Source organism: Chlorocebus sabaeus, chromosome 8 (assembly GCF_047675955.1).
Source record: "Chlorocebus sabaeus isolate Y175 chromosome 8, mChlSab1.0.hap1, whole genome shotgun sequence".
Lineage (NCBI taxonomy): Eukaryota > Metazoa > Chordata > Mammalia > Primates > Cercopithecidae > Chlorocebus > Chlorocebus sabaeus.
In genome coordinates this window covers 103,474,361-103,497,205 of record NC_132911.1, presented here as the reverse complement: position 1 = coordinate 103,497,205, position 22,845 = coordinate 103,474,361, and the positions used below count along the sequence as shown (strand labels likewise).

General features: G+C 37.8%; 1 protein-coding gene across 7 annotated transcripts in view; it reads right to left on the bottom strand.

Moving 5' to 3' along the window:
* The window catches only part of VPS13B (vacuolar protein sorting 13 homolog B), an 870,718-nt gene that overhangs the window by 133,428 nt on the left and 714,445 nt on the right, over positions 1-22,845 (bottom strand). For all 7 annotated transcript variants that reach the window (XM_037999868.2, XM_073018246.1, XM_037999863.2 and 4 more), the window contains exons 38-39: positions 19,637-19,844; positions 19,150-19,334 (exon numbers count right to left, since the gene is read on the bottom strand). In XM_037999868.2, coding sequence (XP_037855796.2) covers positions 19,150-19,334; positions 19,637-19,844 — 393 coding nt within the window. The remainder of the gene's footprint in view (positions 1-19,149; positions 19,335-19,636; positions 19,845-22,845) is intronic.

Genomic DNA, 22,845 nt, shown 5'->3' with positions numbered 1-22,845 from the left:
TAACTTGAAGTTCTTCAAGATCAGTTTATGAATCACTTTGGAAGGTAGAGTTTATATGAGAGAAATAATTTTGATCAAACTAAATCCACATAACTTAGAAAAACAGAAAAAATAAAAAAGAGGCAGCCTAAAAGCTAAAAAAAAAAAAAGTGCCATGCCTATTATATGCTATCAAATGATATATTTTAATGTATTCAAAATACATATTTGAAAAAACTGTAGGATAGACAGGTTCTTTAACTTAGCACTAGATGATAGCACCAGCACTAAACATTAGTAAATTGTTTATTTTATTGGTCTATGTTGATGGTATTAATATGATGGTATTTATGAAGGTATATTTTATACTCAATGGTAAGATAACTGGTGAAGATTTTCAACATGGTATATAGACTTTAAAGAGATAAAGATACGCCTGGAAAAAAATATAAGGTTGTATGTATAGAAGGAGTCAAATCTACAACAGGATAAACTGTGAAAACGTTGATTCTTTAAGACCATATTTTATTCTGAATAAAAGATCAACACAAGTAGCTTACATCAAGGTTAAGCTCTGAATTTTCTTAATGTGTTCAAAAGAATGTTTTAAGAAAGAGAAAAAACTTAGTAATTTGAGTACCCATCTTTTAAGATAATTTTTAATGAAGTAGAAAGGAACTCTGAAAGCTTGCTGTATTATACAGATATACTATAATTTAGCTAAAGAGAAAAAGATAGTAGTTGGTGTTTGGAATTTGGGTTGAAATGACTTTTCCTCATAGAGAATTAAAAACAAAAAAGATATCATGATAAAGGGTTAAAAATATATGTAAGATTAATGAAATCATTGTCTATTTTTGAAAAACGGTTTAAAGTTGGCTTAGCAAATATTTCTACAACGCTGAATAATTTTCAATCAACAAATATAAGATAAAACTGTGAATGTACTCTCATGTGTTTCAAGATCACTGCAATAAAATGAAGTCTGAGAGCTGTGTTAAGAGAGCTAGTTGTTGGGATCTAATTAAAGAGCTTCTGCACAGCAAAAGAAACTACCATCAGAGTGAACAGGCAACCTACAGAATGGGAGAAAATTTTTGCAATCTACTCATCTGACAAAGGGCTAATACCCAGAACCTACAAAGAACTCAAACAAATTTACAAGAAAAAAACAAACAACCCCATCAAAAAGTGGGCAAAGGATATGAACAGACACTTCTCAAAAGAAAAATTCATACAGCTAACAGACACATGAAAAAATGCTCATGATCACTCGCCATCAGAGAAATGCAAATCAAAACCACAGTGAGATACCATCTCGCACCAGTTAGAATGGCGATCATTAAAAAATCAGGAAACAGGTGCTGGAGAGGATGTGGAGAAATAGGAACACTTTTACACTGTTGGTGGGACTGTAAACTAGTTCAACCATTGTGGAAAACAGTATGGCGATTCCTCAAGGATCTAGAACTAGAAATACCATTTGACCCAGCAATCCCATTACTGGGGATATACCCAAAGGATTATAAATCATGCTGCTATAAAGACACATGCACACGTATGTTTATTGCGGCACTATTCACAATAGTAAAGACTTGGAATCAACCCGAATGTCCATCAGTGACAGACTGGATTAAGAAAATGTGGCACATATACACCATAGAATACTATGCAGGCACAAAAAAGAATGAGTTCGTGTCCTTTGTAGCGACATGGATGCAGCTGGAAACCATCATTCTCAGCAAACTATCGCAAGAACAGAAAGCCAAACACCGCATGTTCTCACTCATAGGTGGGAACTGAACAATGAGATCACTTGGACACAGGAAGGGGAACATCACACATCGGGGCCTATTGTGGGGAGGGCAGGGAGGGATAGCATTAGGAGATATACCTAATGTAAATGATGAGTTAGTGGGTGCAGCACACCAGCATGGCACATGTATACATATGTAACAAACCTGTACATTGTGCACATGTACCCTAGAACTTAAAGTATAATAACAACAACAAAAAAATGAGTCCTTTGAAAACTGGCGTTCAGCTTATATATAGTGAGACTCCCCAAAGTACAGCACAACCACATTAGTCATCGCTCTTCACTAGAAATGCCCTTTGGTGGGTATTTCCTTGAGATAGTTAAAAGAGGCTGTCTCCTATATCATATGTTGAATAAGCAACCATTCCAGTACAATATATGATATAAGAGAACTGTAAACAAGAAAACACACTTACCAAATTCCTTCCAATAGTAGCCTAAAACCAGCATGTGATTTAGCTGCTTTGGCAGCATTCTGAATATCTCTTCTCAGTGATTCACCACTATGTGGCTGATAAAGCAGTGAAAAAAAAATGGTTGTCATCTGTAATTACTTATTTGTGTAAGTCTAGGTTTTCAAAATATTGTGGCAACAAGGTAGAGAAAACTGTCTGATACATGCTTTTGGTTTAATTTTATAAATGCAAGAGGATCTCTCAATTAACAGTATAGGTAATGAAATAGAAATTAGAATATTATTTTGTAATAGTAAAACTAATAAAAATGCATAGTAGAGTAAAATACAGAATTTGGATGGAAAACAAGAGGTGATTTCAAAAACACTATGTTTGTTGGGGGAGACTGCTGCTTTGGGACCCTATTACCACATCTATAGACTGGAAAAATTTAAGAAATATTGATCATATGTGAAAGTGTATTTTAAGAAGGACATCTTCAAAGGCTTTCCTGAAACACTTCAAATTCAGTAGGACAGAATTTTTCATTAAACTACAAGTATATATCCATCCCTGTAGTTAAGAGTATAGGTTCAATAATCAGAATGCCTGATAGAATCTCAGCTTTGCTATTTACCATTGGAATGCCCTTGGGAAAATTATTTAACCTCTCTGGGCTTAGTTTTCTCATCTGTAAAATAAGAATGGTAACAGTTTTTATAAAATAAGTTTTTGTAGTATGAGGACTGAATGAGATTATTACATAAAGCTCTCAGCACAATGTCTGACACTAGATAAGAAAACACATGGAAGCAAAAATATGAAAATAAGTAAAAAACTACATCCTTCAGTCCTGAAATCTTAGGGTTTTTTTCCAAATTTGTTTCAAGGTTTGTGGGCTCCAGTACAATAGCACATGAATATAGCCCAAACCTTGTCACCTCACTATTTTTTTTTCTTCTTTTAAACTGATTTTTGTTGTTGTTTGTTTGTCTGTTTGGAGTCAGAGTCTTGCTCTGTTGCCTAGACCGGAGTGCAGTGGCATGGTCCAGCTCACTGCAACCTCCGCCTCCTGAGTTCAAGCGATTCTCCTGCCTCAGCCTCCCGAGTAGCTGGGACTACAGGCGTGTACCACCACACCCAGTTAACTTTTTTGTATTTTTAGTAGAGATGGGGTTTCACCATGTTGACCAGGCTGGTCTCGAACTCCTGACCTCAAATGATCCACCCACCTTAGCCTCCCAAAGTGCTGAGATTACAGGCATGAGCCACCTTGCCAGGCCTAAACTGTTATTTTTACCTCTAATTTCTCCTGTCTGTAAGGAGAGAATCTTAGCACTCAACTCTCTACCTATGAGCCCTCCTAAAAACAATCCCCTCCATGTCCTAAAATCAACTGTAAACTAAATTCATACCTTTCTAGTTCCTCACTTCTTCTCTCCATCCTTCAATCCTTTCCACACATACTGAGCAATTGCTACGTTCCAGTCTCTAAACAGGGAGACATTGGTATAAAGCAAAAGACACGGCCTCTACTGCTATTTAACAGTGTATTGAGGATTTCAAACAAGCCAGCCCACTGTGACCCAAGCACAGAGAACACAAGGGGGAGATGGGCTACTCAAAGAGCTCTACATGGTGCTCTGGCAACTAAAATTGATCTCTTCAAGTCAGTGGTGATCTGGAAGTTGTCAAATTCACAGCTTTTTCCACCCCCTAGTCCATAATATACTCTTTCTGCAGACGTGATACCACTAAGCTCTGTAAACTTCCTGAGATTTTCACTATGCCTGGGCTTTCCTGACACTGTTGCCTCCATGGCCTTCCTTTTTGACCACTCCTTTGTTGATTCCTGTATTAGTTTCCTAGGGCTTCCATGAAAAATTACCACATACTTACTGGCTTAAAACACTAGAGATTCATTTTCTGGCAGTTCTGGATGTTAGAAGTCTGAAACTGAGGTGTCAGTAGGGCCATATTCCCTCTGAAGGCAATAGAGAAGACTTCTTCCTTGCCTCCTTCTAGTTTCTGGTGGCTCCCAGCAATCCTGAGCGTTCCTTGGCTTGTAGTTGCGACATTCCAATCTCTGCCTCCCTCTGCACATGGTCTTCCCCTCTGTGTGTCTGTATCTCTGTCCAAATTTCCTTTGTCTTATAAAGGATACTGCTTATTGGATTACAGCCCACTCTAATCCAGTCTGACCTCATCATAATTACATCTGCAAAAACCCTACTTCCAAATAAAGTCACACTCTGAGGTTCCAGGTAGAAGTGAATTTGGGAGGGGAAACTGTTCAACCCATTAAAATTTCTCATCTACTACTTATTTACTAGATACAGTGAGTTTTTTCATGGTTCTATCCTCATCTCTCTAGTCTTTGAACTCTTTACTTTCTCTGAGTGTGACTTCTATTTTGCTTTCTTGGTTTCAGTTTTCACTTCCATGAAGATAATTCCCCAAACCATTTCTTAAATAAGTCTCCCTCTTCTCTGAATTATCAGCCCACATGTCCAAACTTCTAGTGGCATTTACTATGATTATTCCTCCAAAACCTTAAATTATAACTGTACAGTGTAGAACCTATTATCTCTTCCATACTCCTGGCTGCTCCACTTTTCTCTGACATTTCCAGTCCCCATTAATGGTGTTCCATCCATCTAGTCATCTAGAATAGAATAGAATAGGGTCATTTTTAATTTTCCCTTCTCATTACCATACACATCCAGGTATTGAAATCTGTTTATTCTGCCTCTAGATGTCTCCATCTTACATTCATTTCCTCCTTCCCATTCCAACTGTTATTCTTATTACTTGCGAATAATTACAATGTGCTCTAAACAGTTCTCTATGCCTCCAATATATAGTATGTCCTGATTCATCCTTTCCTCTGTAATTGCTCATGGTCATTGCTCAGCTCAATAGCCTTAATGGCTACCTTCAGAGAATAAAGTGTTTATTTATGGAATAAAGCCCAAGTGTCTCAGCAAGCACTTTTTAAAGACCCTCCACTATCATGCTTTAAGTCTACTTTTCACACCCATCTTCTATTATATTAACTCCCATCCCCGCCTTTAGTTATAATGCTTACTGTATTTTGCTAGGTAATTATTGCCAATCTATTTGTTTCATGAAGCTTAGATTTTAAGCTTTTTGAGAAAATGTACATTAAGAGTACCTTGTAAATATGATTAATCATCATCATCATCTTTCGGTCTTCCCCTCAAGTGTGTTGGACACAACAGAGTCTAAGTAAAGTAAATAAGGATTCAGAAAGTACCAATACTCAAATGCCCATCAGCTGATGAACGGATAAGCAAAATGTGGTATATCCATATAAAGCAATATCATTTGGCAACAAAAAGGAATGAAATACAGATACATGATACAACATGGATAAACTGTGAAAATAACCTGCTAAATGACAGAAGCCAGTCAGAAAAAAACTATATTTATATGATTCCACTTATGTGAAATGTCCAGAATAGGCAGATATAAAGTAGATTCGTGATTACTTAGGGCTGGGGGTTGGGGAGACCAGGAGGTAATGCTGAAGAGTCCCAGGTTTCTTTTAGACGTGATAAAAATATTCCAAAATTGATTCTAGTGAGGACTTCACAACTCCATGAATATATTAAAATCACTGAATTATACTCTTTAAATTAGGGAATTGTATGATGTGTGAATTATATCTCAATAGAGCTGCTAAAAAGGTTGCTGCTAAAAAGCATAAGAGAACCAAGACCTTTAACTTTGATGTAGCATTTAAAAATGTTGCTAGAAAACATCTAAGGTAATAAAGTTTCATTATTTTTTTAACTAGGCATTGAATTTTAAAAATTGGAAGCCATGTGTGCTTGACAAAAATAAATTTTTTCTAATATCTTTATGGAAAGGATAAAGAGGTAAAGAAATTGTAGCTTGCAATCAAAACTCAGATTGCCTCCAAGATTCAAAATCTAGGGCAGAACAAGAGACAAATTAGCACCTGGAGACGATAAGCCCTTAGCAGAACATAATAATTGCTAACATTTATTCAGCACTAACTATGTGCTAGACACTGTTCTACATGTTTTTTACATCCAACAGTCATTTATTCCTCCTAACAACTGAATGAGGCATGAGCCACGATTATCCCTAATTTGCAGATGTGAAAGCTGAAGTACTAAGAAGTTACTTTACATAACTTGCCCGAGATCACCAGCTGACCTTGGATTTGGACCCAGAGACTTTAGCTCCAGAATTTGTGCTCTTAACAGCTGGACAACATTACTTTTCTGTACTTCCCTTTTCTTCTGTTTGCTGTTCTCTTCAACAATGTAGCTCTCAAGAAATGATCTATGCTTAATGGATAATGGTTTTTATTGTGAATCTCATAGGAGGCAAATACTGCTATTTGGCAGAGACCAAGTCATAAAAAGTGGTCACAGACCATCAATTCATATTTACTATTCTTTCATTTTTTACACCCCAAACATTTTTAATACTGAGCAGTGAACATCAAACACACTGATTGCTGAGCACAGTTCTTCATTTTGAGATATGCTGCCCTCCCCCTTTTAAATGTGAGAGTATTTAATAGGAAAAGAGGAATAGGCTAATAAAATTTCTACCACCAAATAAAGTGACAGGATAAAAATGACTTCAGTATTCTTCCAGTTTGCAAATGTTTTCCATTTACTTTAAAAGCACGTCTTACTGACAGATTCCTTCCCCACCTCTTACTTTTTTGAAGGGCAAGGAATGCTAGCATTTCAAACTATTCATTATTATTTTTTGTTTCGAAAATCCTATTTGCTTCTTAAGTGTTCTCTACAAATTCTGCCTTGGCAGACCTTTCGTTAATGAACTAGAAAGTGAGTTTTCTTACTGCACCATAGACTAGATAAAGAAACTCACAATCAGGTAAGATGAGACACGGGTTACTTGGTGGGTAGAGAGACTGTGGACAGTTGCTTGGTATTATGGCTGTGATGCCAGCAGGGCTGATGTTGTCTCCCAATATCTCCTCTTTCCTTCTTCCTCTGCAAATGAGCCCATTTCCCTTTTAACTTGGTGTGACCATGTGACACAATTCTGGGCTCTGGGATATTGGCAGCACAGCAGTACAGTGTGTGGGTTCCAAGGCATATCCATAAAGGGAGGAGGCATGCTCTGTTTTGGTCCTTTCCTCTTCCTATGGCTGGAGTAGGAACAAGATGCTTGAAGCCTGTACAGCCATCCTAGACCATGAAGGAAAACCAAGTGCTGGGGATGGCAGAACAGCACACGGCAGGAAGATGGGTCCTCGTGACTTTGTAGAGACATTTGCAGTCCTAGATCGCTAACCTCCAGACTGTTCCCATGTGTGATAGGAAATAAACTTCTATTTTACCTAAGCTACTGGTATTGTATATTTTCTGTCTTTCATACCTGAATCTAATCCTAATTGACAGAGCTGAAAAGCCCCAGCAGTGTCTATTATGTTCTTGCGATTCTTCACAAGAGACTCATACACAGCTTTGTATGTTAAATCTCATGTTAATTCATGTACTGCTCAGGGACAGGAGGTCCCCCATTTAACCTTTCAGATCCTCAGCTTCCTCACTGTATTAGGGGGATAGCGACACTCTCTCTGAAGGGTTGATTTCAGGCTTAGACAGAATGTGTGTAAAGCACCTCACAAAGTGAATAGTGCCTAGCATAGCAGGCACTCCTCTTTATTTCCAAAATTGTGTAAATGCTTTTGCCATACATCCCACTGAGCTTAAATCTTGCAATCACCTTGACTTCTCTTACTTCCTCATTAAATTACCATATTAGTTGTCAAGAACATAGATTTCTTCTCTACAACCTCTCTTGCACTCATTTCTTTTTCTCCTTCCCCACTACTCCCTTCAGGTTGCAGCCTCTCATCTCTCTAAGACCCTTACCAGGTCTTCTTATTCTGGTCTCTCTTGACCCCATTCCACCTCCACAAGACTACCAATGTTTCCAAAGCTCTGGACTGCCAGTGATTCTCCAATGCCTATCAAATGAAATATAAACCCCACACTCTAAATGTAGTCAAGGTAGCACAGCAAAGAAGAAAGAATTATGAAGTCATACAAACTAAGATTTGAGTCCTGGTTTTACTCCCTTAACTTGCTTTATGATCTTGGGAAAATTATTTTTCTCAGGACCTGATTTACCTTAGCTCTAAACAGTACATACCACAGAGGGTTAGAGTGAAGATAATGGTACATACAGGGTTAGAGGGAAGATAGAAGGGATATTACATATCAAATGACAAGTTTGGTGCTTGGTACATACTAGGTGCTCAATAAATGAATTTCCCTCTCTTTTCCCTCCATGGAATCAATGGAGATTAAGAAGCCACATCTGTAGCCTATCACTCTTCCGCTAACCCCATACTTGTCTAACCTGTGCTAGTCAAACCAGATTTGCCACTTCCCAGAAATATGTTCTGCCCTCTCTACCCAGTTCTGAAATTTTGCTCACTGAGTTCTTCTTTACATACACCTTCACTCCATTTTTTTTCAGTTTTAATCCTCTTCATCCTTCAAGGATCACCTCAGTAACCATCTCCTTCATGAAGCCTTGTCTTGATGTCTCAATTCAGACATAAGCTTTGTTTAAAAAGGCAGATTCTCTGTGGCTTTTTTGTGACATGTCACATGTTCTGCCCTGTCATGTTTTATGTACTTGTCCCTCCTAAAAGACTACAGGTACTTTGAGAGAAGAGCTAGAGCCCTCTCCACTTTTGTGTGTCTCTCTCAGTGTTTAGCCCAGGTCCTTTCATCTGTATTTAGTGAGTTAACCTCAAAATTATCAGGCAGGGCTCTTTTTAATGTATTCCTAGATCTTTTTTTCATACTTTTATAACACTATGAAGACAGAATGATTAAAAGTATATTCAGGGAATACTCTATTTTAGATTTTTCTTTGTCTAAAAAAAGGAGGCAATAGCTTCTGGATGCAAAACACTTAGCAGTTGATCCAGCACCATTACCTATCATTCAAAAACATTTATTATTGTGTCCACTGGGTACACAGGACTTGTTCCTTTCCTTTATTTCCTAAGAGTCTGGCTCAGCCTCCTACTTCCCGAAAGCCCCCAAGGCTTTTTTTTTTCCTTTCTGCATTTCAACAACAATGGATTTCATATCTGGTTTTGAGCATCCCTCCTAAAGATGATGGATAGGAGCAAAGCCTTCTGGGACACATTAGTACAGCTGCCAGTGGGCAAGAGGTGCTTATAAAATAAAAAGGCTCAGGATTCTGGGAACATATGTGCAGCTATAAGTGAACCGCCCAACCCAGCTGAAAAGAAACACCAAAAACACTTCCTTTTATTCTTTTTTAAGCTATGTGTGGAAGAAGCAAATTATATTCAATTGCAAATAACTCTCAGAAGGATTCTCTTTTTGTAGTGCCTTCATGTGCTAATATCATAACCTTTGCCTAACAGGTTCATGTGCTTCAAAATTACAGGAAGCTTGTAAAGTCAAATTTAAAGCAGCAAAAGTCTAGTTTCACTTTATTGGATAATACTATTACTATCTGACTCAGAACATTTTCCATGTAACTAAGAAAAAGACAGAAAACCCACACAACTATAAGATTTAATGAAGCTTCAGTTCAGTCTGTGGACAAGTAGTAGATAAAATACTATTAGAAAATTCAACACAATGAAATCACCATCAAGCTACAGACATTAAACATTATATTGTAAACTCAATTTCAAAAACAGAAAATTACTTTATATGTTAAGCTCTCATACTTCATTAGAACTGGAAGACTATTTATAGAATCTGTGAAGTTGCCAATGTATTACATAGTCATTACATTAAAAAGCAAGCACTGGCCAAGAAAGGTATTGATCTTAAGCACACTGGAGATAAGAAATTATCTCATGTGTGTCTGTAAGACCAAGGACCTTGTCTAACCTATATTTTGAGAGAAGACTAGGGGAAGATAGTGGTGGGATTTAAAAATGGTGTGAGGCTTTTCTCCAGATGCAGATAGCCTTTGATGTGCAGAGCAAAATGGCTTTTCCAGATATTTGCAAAGGGAAAAGCTGGAAAAACTATAGCAAAATGGAGTCAATTTTTGTTAGTGAGAGGTCAGCACAAACCATGAGTTTGGCCAATCTAGCCAGGGTGGAAAGCAAAAGCAGTAAGAGAGATGTGACATAAAATAGTTCCCCTGGGGGATCTCTGTAAAGTTCACAATGACCCCCAATTCATAGCCATGCTGGTAAAATGTGACTCTCCCCATGACCAAAGTTGACTGGGCCAACAGCACCTGATACCAAACTTGGTCAATTAGGAATGTGGATCTGAAATGGAGGCTGGACTTGTAAATGTGACTTTTGGAGCTCTGGAAGCTGTGGGGAAACTACTGGGTGGCCCAAGAAGAAAGGGAGAAAAAAAGCTAGTCTGTTGAAAGGGAAGAATAAAGCATATATGGGGAAAGAAGCAGAGAAAAAGCGATAGCGAGTGAATATTCCCTTGGGCTCCTATCTTCCTTTCCTGGCCCCAGTTCTTCCAGAGGCCTGGCTGTAATTTGCAATTGTTTCCAGGACTCCCCACTGTATCTTGATATTAACCCCTCTCCAGTTTTAGCTTAAGCTTACTTCAGTGGGGTTTCTGCTACCTGCAACCTAGAGAACAATAGTCGACATACTACCAGAGTCCACTAACCATAACTGTGGGGAAGACAGTCTCTCACAGCAGTTGCTCTCAATGAAAGCATTCCATTCATCAATCACACACAGGGCCAGAATCCCTAAAAATTATTACAACATTAACAGACTATAAACACAAAAACATCCTTCTCAGAAAACAGGGTTTTCTTGGTCTAACACATTAGAATCCAGATTCTTTGATCAATTGATAGGAGGAAGAAGCTAATGATGATAACAGCTACCATTTATTATGTGTCATAATAATTGATTGGATCTTCAACTATGTAAGGCATTATGCTAAATGCTCCACACACATTATCCCCATTCCTCATAACTCTTAAGGTAGTGAGAATAGACAGTTGTTTGAAAAGGTTTGTGACATATCAAACAGAGATGTCATCAGGGAACGGCCAACCTGCTGGGAGGGGCAGGTAGCCAGAAGAGGGCATTTAATGTGATGGATTCACCATCATTGAAGATCTAGCCATTGGTCCTGAAGTCTCAGAAAATTTCAGTGGTATTCTAGCACTGACTAGACTTAGGAATGCTGACTCATGCTAACAAAGTTCACTAGAGACTGACATATAAACCAAATGCCAAGTTATGTTATTAAGTTACCATGAGATGTGTAACTGCCAAGCAGCCTGGATACTGATGTTGGCTCAACCAGTGTGTGATATACCTTCTCCATGTAGACAGACTACACTGGGAGCCAAACTATTAGAAGGTTGTTTAGGTGGTAACATGATTTGAATGTTAAGACACAGAGATTTGACAGCTGCTACATTCATTTCCATAAAGGGGATTTAGCTACCAGGTGAACCAGACTCTTAGGCACCATTTCTTTGGTTGTTGCCAGGAAGATCTCTTCCAACAAATACTTCTGTGACCCTCCTGGGCTCCCGAGCTGACCAGTCATCCTTCTAAAGGAAAAGTTTTTTCTCTAGCTATCTTAAAACCGGATACTGTTTGGTTTTGTGTCCCCAACCAAATCTCATCTTGTAGCTCCTATAATTCCCATGTGTTGTGGGAGGGACCCAGTGGGAGAGACACAGGGGGACAGACCCAGTGGCAGATGAATGAATTAGGGGGCAGGTCTTTCTTGTGCTATTCTTGTGATAGTGAATGGGTCTCACAAGATCTGATGGTTTTGAAAACAGGAGTTTCTCTACACAAGCTCTCTCTTTGCCTGCTGCCATCCATGTAAGATGTGACTTGCTCCTTTTTGTCTTCCGCCATGATAGTGAGGCCTCCCCAGCCATGTGGAACAGTAAGTCCAATAAACCTCTTTCTTTTGTAAATTGGCCAGTCTTGGGTATGTCTTTATCAGCAGTGTGAAAACAGACTAATACAACATCCAATCCATCTTGTGTGTTTGTGAGTCTTTTTATTGACTTAAAGTTACTTTGCATATCTTTGTCTAACTCATTATTTCATGATTTAGCATTTGAAGTAAAAGGATAATTCTATTTTCCTTCTTTCGACATTTCCTCAATGAAGTGGCTCACTGTCATCCTAATGTATCATCTCAATTTTTTATATATAGGTGAAAAAAACAGGTTTATAAAACCTTGACTATAACTCAGAAAGACTGGGGATTAAATTTTGGCTCCCTCACTTATAAATTTCATGATTCATAACCAGTTAACATTTTCTTGGCCTCAGTTTTCCTACTTGTAAAATGGGAATGATGTCTACCTCATGGAATAAAATTAAATTTAATGAGGTATTATGTATGTAAAGTACCTAGCACAGTGCTGGGTGTAAAACACACAGGTGATCATAAATGCCCACTGGAGCAATTAGGTTCCCTCTGTGTCTTAGAAAGTTTATGCTGCTATAATAAAATACTTTATACTGGGTAACTTATAAATAATAGAATTTTTGGTGGCTCATGCCTGTAATCCTAGCACTTTGCGAGGCAGAGGCGGGTGCATCACTTGAGGTCGGGAGTTCAAGACCAGCCTGGCCAACATGGTGAAGCCCCATCTCTACAAAAAATACAAAAATTAGCCAAGTGTGGCTAACATTTTCTCAATTAAAAAAGGCATTTTCACTCTTAAGAATTTGCTCCTGTTCCCTTATCATGGTATTCTTCTTGTTTTCATATTTATTTTCATTTATACGTTCACATAAACTTTTAGATATCTTCATTTGGCATGTGACAATGGCCAAGAACCATGACAGATCTGTATAGGAATTAAAATACCCATTACCAATTTTACTACCAAAAAATGGATTGAATATTTATAATCTGGGAACATATGCATTTCCAAAATGGAATCCTCAACAGGCAGTGTACATAGGAGGATTAGGAGAGAGGAAAACCTAGTATGTGCCATATGGTGTGCCAGAAATTTCTTACAGTTAGACCCATTTAAACTTCACAACACTCCTAGGCTGGTGGCATTACTTTACCTAACAGATGCTAATTTTATTGAGATCTAAATATGCTACTAACCTTTAGAAGTTCACATGATAAAATCATAAGCTGACCATAAAATAAGCTTTTGTGTTCTAGGAACATTAGTTTTTGAGGTTTTTATTCAGAACCTATGATTAGTTTGATTTATTATTATAGACATGTTTTCATGTTTACATTTTTCATTACAATTACAAAATAAATTCCATAAAGCGATATGGGGAGTTTGTTTATAAATCTCATCAACAATCATGGAATGAGGAATATAAAGAGACAAATCTGAGGCTTCTGTATTGTAAGTCAACTCTATAAGGTCAATTTTTAAGTGAACTAAATTGTCCTGAAGGAAAAAGTCATCCAAACTCAATTCTGTTTTGAGGACTAAACCTAAGGAGATTAATATATCTCTGTATTTAGGAACTAGCTACTGTTTAAGGGAGCAAGTAAGCTTGGCAGACTATTCAATGATATCACAAAGACGCTGAGTAATGTAATGACATTAGATTATGTGTACAGCAGATGGTACCACCGAAGAATAACACAACATATAGTTTGGTGTAGAAAATCAAAACACATTCATTTGTTCCATAAAATAGTGATATATAATATCATACTTTAGAATGATATGAAATAGAACATGGAAGTTCATGGATTTGTTTATCCAGTCAATGTATTTATTAAACATCTCTACTGCGATGGATACTGTAAAGTAGTGGTCCCCACTCTTTTTGGCACCAGGGACCGGTTCCATAGAAGACAATTTTTCCATAGACCAAGGGGCAGGGGGATGATTCTGGGATAAAACTGTTCCACTTCAGGTGATCAGGCATTGGTTAGTTTCTCATAAGGAGTCCGCAACCTAGATCCCTCACATGCGCAGTTCACAATAGGGTTTGCGCTCGTATGAAAATCTTGGCCCTGCTCATTAGATTGGGAGGGAGAGTTCAGGTGGGAATGCTTGCCCAGTGCTCTTCTGCTTTGTGGCCTGGTTCTTAACAGGCCATGGGCTGGGAGTCCCTGCTGTAAAGGACATGATGACAAATTAGATACAACCTCTTCCTTTAGAGACACACAATTTAGGAGAGACGCAAGATATGGACACGCAAGTTCAAGTGTGAGGAATATGTTGAAAAATAGCATAAAAGTAGTACCATGAAGTGCTACAAGATTTCAGAGGAGGGCTGTATCATGTTTGAACATGGCATCTAGGAAAGGCTTCACTGACTATACGGCATTTTAGCTCTTCTGAAGCGTGGGGAGGAATTCAGCTGGCAGAGATGGGAGGGATTCAAATGAAGAGGAAGTAGGACGTCACAAGTTGGTTTGGGGAATGCCAAATAGGCCAGTTTGATAAGGACAGACCATGTCTAAGGGACTGCAAGGCAAAATTGGGGGATGGGGGCAGTTTATGCAGGGCTCTCAAGGTCAGTCTAGCAGAGTGACAGAGCCACTTAAGGTTTTCTTCAGGGAATTACACAATCTATCTGTTCCTGTAAAAACTTAGAAGGACATACTGGAGGGAAGAGATTCTGGAGGCTGGAATTCCATTTAGGAGTCTTTTTTTAGTGGTCCAGGCATTTGGATAAGAAAAAGTGGAGGGGAGGAAACAAGCACTTATTAAGAGCTTACTATGTGTAAGGTATTTATTTAAAGTGTATTAGATATAACACTCCACAACAACTGTGAAAGGTAGATAACATCAACTCCAATGTTCAGTTTAGGAAACTGAAGCTCAAAAAGTTCAGTAGTGTGCCCAAGGTCACTGAGTTAGTTACAACAAGGCGGGGGTGGGGGGACAGTGGCAACTGAGACTTCAAAATCCATTTTATAATATACACCAGGTTGATTAGGGCCTTCCTTTCATAAGCTCCCTGAAATTCAGGATCAGCTGTTGAGGATTTTAGTTGTGCCTCTAGTACAGAACTAGAAATAATCACATATGGTAGGAGAATGATTCTGAAAACAGATGAAATTAGAGAGACTCTTCTACCCCACACAACCACAGAAACTTCCCTGCTAGGCTGAAGGATCGAGCTTTCAATGAGGTGATCATGTCTTATCTGGATCCCCCAGAGCAAGCCCAGGGACTGGCACTGTAGAACCTCAAGGAGAAAGCTGTTGTATTAAATTGAACTTGTGATTCATGTTACATATGTTCTGTCCTCAACTGAAGTTCTAATGAAACAAAGTATTTTGCATGGTTCTAAGACTGCAATTCACGAGAGTTGTTTCCACAGATGAGACCCACTCCAAGCTCTGGGACAAACTCTGATCCTAGTTGGGAGAATATGAGGATTGAACTGAGAGCTCAGCAGCATGGCATCAAGTTAGCCTCACTGCCAGTCTTGCTCTGCTCCTCGATCCAAGCCGTAGATTCTGAGTGTGCTCCTTCTCACCACTAGGATCCAGCTCTCCCTCCTTTTTAACTTCCGGTAGCTACAATCCTGGCTTGCTCCCTAGGCCAGCATCCGTGTCTTTGAATTTTGCCCACATATGGGATCTTCATTTCTCCAACAAAATATGAAACATAGCAAGACCTTTTTGATACCAACCCTTTGCTTGCTGAAACCTGCCAGGCTGTGTTTTGCTTATATTCCAAGGCTACTGTCTGGGTCCCTGGGACTGTCTCTGATCTCCTGGATTACTCCAGCTGGTCTGTAGAGTTATCCATCATACTCCAGATCTCCTTGGTCTAGCCTGTGCTTCTACTTGATGAAAGGAATTTGGACAACAGTCATTATAACATCGGTTGAGTATCCCTTATCCAAAATGCCAGGGACCAGAAGTGTTTTGAATTTTAGATTTTTTTTTTCAGATTTTGGAATATTTACAAATACATACTAGTTGAGGATCCCTAATCCATAAATTCAAAATCTGAAATATTCCAATAAGCATTTCCTTTGAGCATCATGTTAACACTCAGAAAGTTTTGGATTTTGGAGTATTTTGGATTTCAGATTTTTGAATTAGACTGCTGAATCTGTAATAGTGGTAATATTCAAAACTTATATAACATTTGCTATGTGTCAGGCACTGTTCTATGTGTTTTATAAATATTGATTGTATTGATTCTTATAACCATCACGTTATTATTAGCCTCATTTTGTTGTTGGAATAAAAAGTAAAACAAAAAACCAACCTGAGTAGTTGTTACTTGTCTAATGTGACGATGTTTGCAAGTGCCAGAGCAAGACTTTGAACCCAGGCATTCTGGCTACAGTTCATCCTCTTAATCACTATACTCTCCTAATAGCAGTGAGAAGATAGAAAACTGCCACTAGTAAATGTACTATCTTAGATGCCTTATTTAATATAATTTACATAATACCACCAATAATTATTAGACTTATGTTAATAAATGTGTTAATATCTAGCTATAACTATAAACCTTTAGCCATTACATGAAGCTAAAACTTTAATATATGAGTATTTTCATTTTGATTGAAAATCTACAGATATTCTGCATCTAGGCAAGTCTAATAAGACAGAATTCACAGACATTGCTGTTTCATTTAGCAAAAAGAATCCAAGAATACCAGTAGAGAATATCATCATGAATAAGACTCTGATAGGAAGGGAACAAAGAGTCCCAGGGACCCAGACAGTAGCCTTGGCATATAAGCAAAAAAAGATGGGAGAACTTAAGAATCAAAATAGAGACTGCTGACATCTTGGCAATTTGGATTGTTCTGCACTGTAGTTCACTTGACAAAATGATGACGTTTCACTGTTACCAATTCAGAAGATGAACATCTGACTAAACATATTACAACGAATAATTTAAATAAGAATTAAATAAGATTGTAGGCCAGATGCGGTGGCTCACACCTGTAATCCCAGCACTTTGGGAGACTGAGGCGGGTGGATCACAAGGTCAGGAGATTGAGACCATCCTGGCTAACATGGTGAAACCCTGTCTCTACTAAAAATAAAAAAAAAAAGAAAAATTATCTGGGTGTGGTGGCACGTGTCTGTAGTCCCAGCTACTCAGGAGGCTGAGGCAGGAGAATGGTGTGAACCCAGGAGGTGGAGCTTGCAGTGAGCCAAGATCCCTCCACTGCACTCCAGCCTGGGTGACAGAGCAAGACTCCGTCTCAATAAAAAAAAAAGAATTAAATAAGAAATAAGATTGTAATACTATTTATATTAATATATAACTGATTTGTGTTATAAATCTAATTTGTTAAAACAGAGCAGTCACTTCAAAAATTTGGTGAGTGTACCTATGTATCAGAGGCTGGAGATACATCAAGACATATAAGGAGTTTATTTTCTTTTTTTTTTTTTTGAGACGGAGTCTGGCTCTGTCACCCAGGCTGAAGTGCAGTGGCTGGATCTCAGCCCACTGCAAGCTCCGCCTCCCGGCTTCACGCCATTCTCCTGCCTCAGCCTCCTGAGTAGCTGGGACTACAGGCGCCTGCCACCTCGCCCCGCTAGTTTTTTGTATTTTTTTTTAGTAGAGACGGGGTTTCACCGTGTTAGCCAGGATGGTCTTGATCTCCTGACCTCGTGATCTGCCCGTCTTGGCCTCCCAAAGTGCTGGGATTACAGGCTTGAACCACCGCGCCCGGCTAGGGAGTTTATTTTCTAACAGTAGAAAGATCACACACAAGTAAACAAACACATAATTCCGACTAGCAATAAGAACTATGAAGAAAGTAAAACAAGGTAATGCAATACAGAATGAAGTACTTGTAGTGGGCTAGTCAGGATACAACATTTGAGCTGGTACCTGACTGACAAAGAATAAGGGTGGTAATGTGACAGAGGTGGTCTGCTCAAGGAGAAAAAGGAGGCCAGAGTGGCTGAAGGATCATGAGAAAGGGAGAGACTGGCATGAACTCCAGTTGGAGAGGTGAGCAGAGTCCAGACTACAGGTCCTTGCAGGCCACAGCAAGAGATCTGAATTTTGTTCTAAGTATTAGAGGAAGCCACTACAGGGTTTTAAGTTAGGGAAGTGATATAGTATAACCTACATTTAAAAAACATCAGTTTAGCTGCTATTTGGAGAATGCATTCCAAGTGGTCAAGAACAGAAGCATAGAGGCCAATTAGGAAGGTACTGGAGTAGGGAACAGAAGATGGCAGTTTGAACTCAAGTTGCGTCAGCAGAAACAGAGAGAATTTGTAGACAGAACTGATAGGACTTGTTGATGGACTTTGATGCAGGGAGGTAGGGAAAGAAGGCAATCAGGAATGACTTGTAGATTTTGAGTGGGTGGTTGTGTGATCTAGTAACAGGCGGAAGATTAAGGAAGAAACAAATTTTAAGAGAAATTCCTATCAGTAGAATATTAGTAAGTACAGTGGTAATATAGTGATATCCACAATGACATTTATATTAAACTCAGGGAATTAACAAGCAACACACTTTCACAAAACCTTAGGGAATATGATCACTGGTTAGACCTTTTCTTTGATAGAAAAATCAGCCTACCTCAAGCCCCAAGACCATTTCAGCTATGGAAATGAAAACTACAGTCATCTATTTCTGGCCTTACATGGGCATATTTTATTTCATGGGGCAGCTCTAGAAGCTCTGAAGTGTGTGAACACATGACAGGCACTTGATAAAGGAGCGGTGAACTAAATGACACCTCCTTGTCCCATTATAATCTACTCACAATAAAATGGAGAGTAGAACTGACGACTCTCAAAATTGCCATGTATCATGAGTTTGGATTACATTATTCCCTTATTTTAAAAAATCCTATTATATATGTGTGTGGATACACACATACCACATACACAGATGTGTATTTCTCTCTGATACTATTAATGTAAGAAGTATGTTCCAAACATTTTTCCTAATATACGATCAGCGCTTTCCCACAATGTTTTCATTTTACAATGAATAGTCATTACATACCTGTAGCACATCACCAAGGTCTGCTGTGCTAATATCTGGATCCTCTGTGGTGTTAAAAGGCACAGGAGTTATTCGTACAAGGGTGAGCACTCTAGGTTCTGGGTATCTCCATAACATCATCCCTGGGCAATCTTCAGTTTCATTATAAAATAAGACTTCATAGACTCCAGGCAATTTCAAATATTCTATCAAATAAAAATATAATTAATTGTATGATTTTAAAGGGGAACATGGTTTAGTAAAGGAAGAAAAACTTATGAGAATAAAAGATAAAAAGAGGCTAGTTGATCAGCTTTATATATATTCTGGAACAGAAAGAAATCAAGAACTTACCCTAAGAGAGACTGAATGATAACGTACTATTTTTGTACTGCAAATTTTAATGCACTTTAAAGAGTCATCTTGATTGTTATTATTTAGTCAACATGCATTTAAAATGCACCCACATGCACACACACACTCTCATACTGAGGCTATTGCTACTTACCAGCATCCTGTACATATTGAAATAGACCTGTCCGTAGGTCATCTGAAGTTTGTTCACTTTTAAATGTCTGATTCTTTTCCACAGGAGATGATATTTGAGATACTGGTTCAGAAACTTGTACTTCAACATTTCCCGCCTCATTAAGGTATCCATTGAGTAATTCATGTAGAAGAACTAAACAATTCAAATGTTCTTGACCCCAGAAGACCTTTAAAATCATAAAAAAATTCTAGTGGCTTTTAAATACAAATATTTCTTGAGACTAAGTAGGTATAATCATATTTGAATTACTGTAGGACTGTAATTATGTTCCATTTAATTACTTATAATAAACTGTAATTCCTAAAAAGTAACTGACCTACAGGATGAAATTCTACTGCCTGAGTAAATATATAACAACAAAAAATTAATTATATTTTATATTGTGTGAATAACAATAAAATTTAAATGTTGAAGTATGTTGATGTGAAGTAATGTTTACGAATTAATTTAGCTAAGAGGGAATAGAACCCTATTATAGTCTGAGAGAAGGCAATGAAGATCCTCTAGGCCAAAATGTTAATAAAATCATAATAATAACTTTGTGGAATAGCTCTGACATTTTGTCATGAGATTAAATAAGCAATCCTTATTATAGGGTTCCTTTCTCTGCACTTTTATTTTTCAGAGAAAAAGAGAGGGAGCCTTCTCAATGAACCTGAACTTAGAAGGCTCCCAACTTCCGTGGTTAGTAAGACTGTGCCAACACAGAGGATTCCAGAGCCCCTGAGAATCAACTATACTACAGTAGCTACAGTAGAGTTTCAGAACAAAAGGACATAGCGTTTCCTCTAATGGAGATTAAGTTTTCTTTTTCTGCATGTGAGTAATATTAGTCTATAATAAGTTATAGACATATAATGACCAGTAGGTTACAATGAAGATTAAAACTTTCAAAATTGTTAAATTTCTCTATAAATACTAAATAAAGGCAATACAACTATCAATTCTAAGAGAACCAGGTAACACAGAAAAGACAAAAGAATATATAGTAGTAGAAAATAATAGCCATATATCGTGTGGGTAAATTTTAAACCCTAGGCTTAGGTTCTGCTCTCTGGAATTAAGGCATCTCAGAAATGAAAGTAAGAGATATAACACTAAGTGTACTTGTGTTCTCATTAATCTTATTTTTATTGGATGTTGAAAAATAGAGATAGGTGAAAAGTCAAACTGGGGAGTAGAATGTTGTGCTCTAGCCTTTAAATTGTCAAAAGACAATGACTATAATACAGAGATAATACACTGTACTTTGTTTTTGCTTTTATTGATGCTGTGGTTTAAAATTTTCTTACTTTTTATTTTTAAGCACTTGGTCATGTAAACAGATCATTGCTGTTTTTAATGTGAAGTTACTTGGCTGCCTTGGAAAAAAGGTAAGACAATGAATATTCTTGATAAAGTATTACATGCTTATTGCTAAATATATGAAGATTTCTGATAGATGCTGAAAATCTCCAAAGCAACACAAAACAATAAGTTATTAGGATCTTCCCAAATCTTGCTCTGTACATTAAAAAGAAAACTGGTGAAAACTTGAGGCAATACAACTTTTAGATAAAAACAAAAAATTGGCCAGGTGCTATGGCTCATGCCTATAATCCCAGCATGGGTGGAGGATCACTTGAGCTCATGAGTTTGAGACCAGCCTGGGCAACATAGTGAGAACCTGTCTCTTAAAAAATATAGTCAGGCATAGTGGTGCACACTTGTGGTCCTAGGTACTTGGGAGGCTGAGGTGGGAGGATCTCTTGAGCCCAGGAGGCTGAAGCTGCAGTGAGCTGTTATCACACTACTGCACTTCAGGATGTGCAACAAAATGAGATCCTATCAGAAAGGAAAGAAAGAAGAAAGAAAAAGAAAGAAAGAAAGAAAGAAAGAAAGAAAGAAAGAAAGAAAGAAAGAAAGAAAGAAAGAAAGAAAGAAAGGAAGGAAGGAAGGAAGGAAGGAAGGAAGGAAGGAAGGAAGGAAGGAAGGAAGGAAGGAAGGAAGGAAGGAAGGAAGGAAAGAAAGAAAGAAAGAAAAATTCACATTTAATGTCTCTATGATTGACCAATTAGTTGTTTTAATTTTCTATCACTGTGAATCTTTCAAGCTTTTTGGATTCATGTCAAGTTTAAAGTGGCATCAAATTACATAAAGATTAAATTAAAATCTATCCAAACACAAAATAATCAAGAAATAAGTTGGATACCTTCATACATTCTACACTTGGCTGTTAATACAAATGCATTAAGAGCTTGCAATGCGACTAATTTATCAAGTGTTGTAATCAGATCTCATCATATGTAAAATATTTAATATTAGGAAGTGGTTCTTATATATTGCTAGTGACACTGTGCCTGCAACAGGTTGACTATTTTTAGTATTAATAATTTAAAAAATCTATAGCCTGGACAACATAGTGAGACCTAATCTCTACTGAAACAAACAAACAAACAAAAAACAAAACATTAGCTGGGTGTGGTGGTACACAGTTCTACCTACTCAGGAGGTTGATGCAAGAGGATCACCTGAGCCTGGAAGACTGAGGCTACAGTGAGCTATTATTGTACTACTGTACTCCAGCCTGCATGACAGAGCAAGACCCTGTCCCAAAAAGAAAAGTCTACACATAAAAAAAAAATTCAACCCAGCAATTCCACTCCTAGTTATATATCTAAGAGAAATGAAAACATATGTCCACACAAAAAGTCGTACACAAATGTTCATGGCGGCATTATTTATAGCAGTCAAAAGTGGAAAGAACCCAAATGTCTATCAACTGATGAATCAATACATAAAATATGGTATATCCATATGATGGAATATTATTTGGCCATAAAAAGGAATAAAATATTGACACTTGGTAAACATGGATGAACCTTGAAAACACTCTAAGTGAAAGAAGTCAGTCACAAAAGATCACAGGTTATATGGTTCTATTTATATGAAATGTCAAGAATAGGTAAATCTATAGAGACAGAAAGTAGATTAGTGGTTTCCTAGGCCTGATGAGGGGGTTAGAGGGTAATGCGACTGGCTGCTAATGGATATGGGTTTTTTTGTTGGTGGTAATGAAAATGTTCTGAAATTGACTATGGTAATGATTGTGCAACTCTGAGAATATGCTTAAAAAATCCACTGAATTGTATACTTTAAATACGTAGAGTGTCTGGTGTATGAATTAT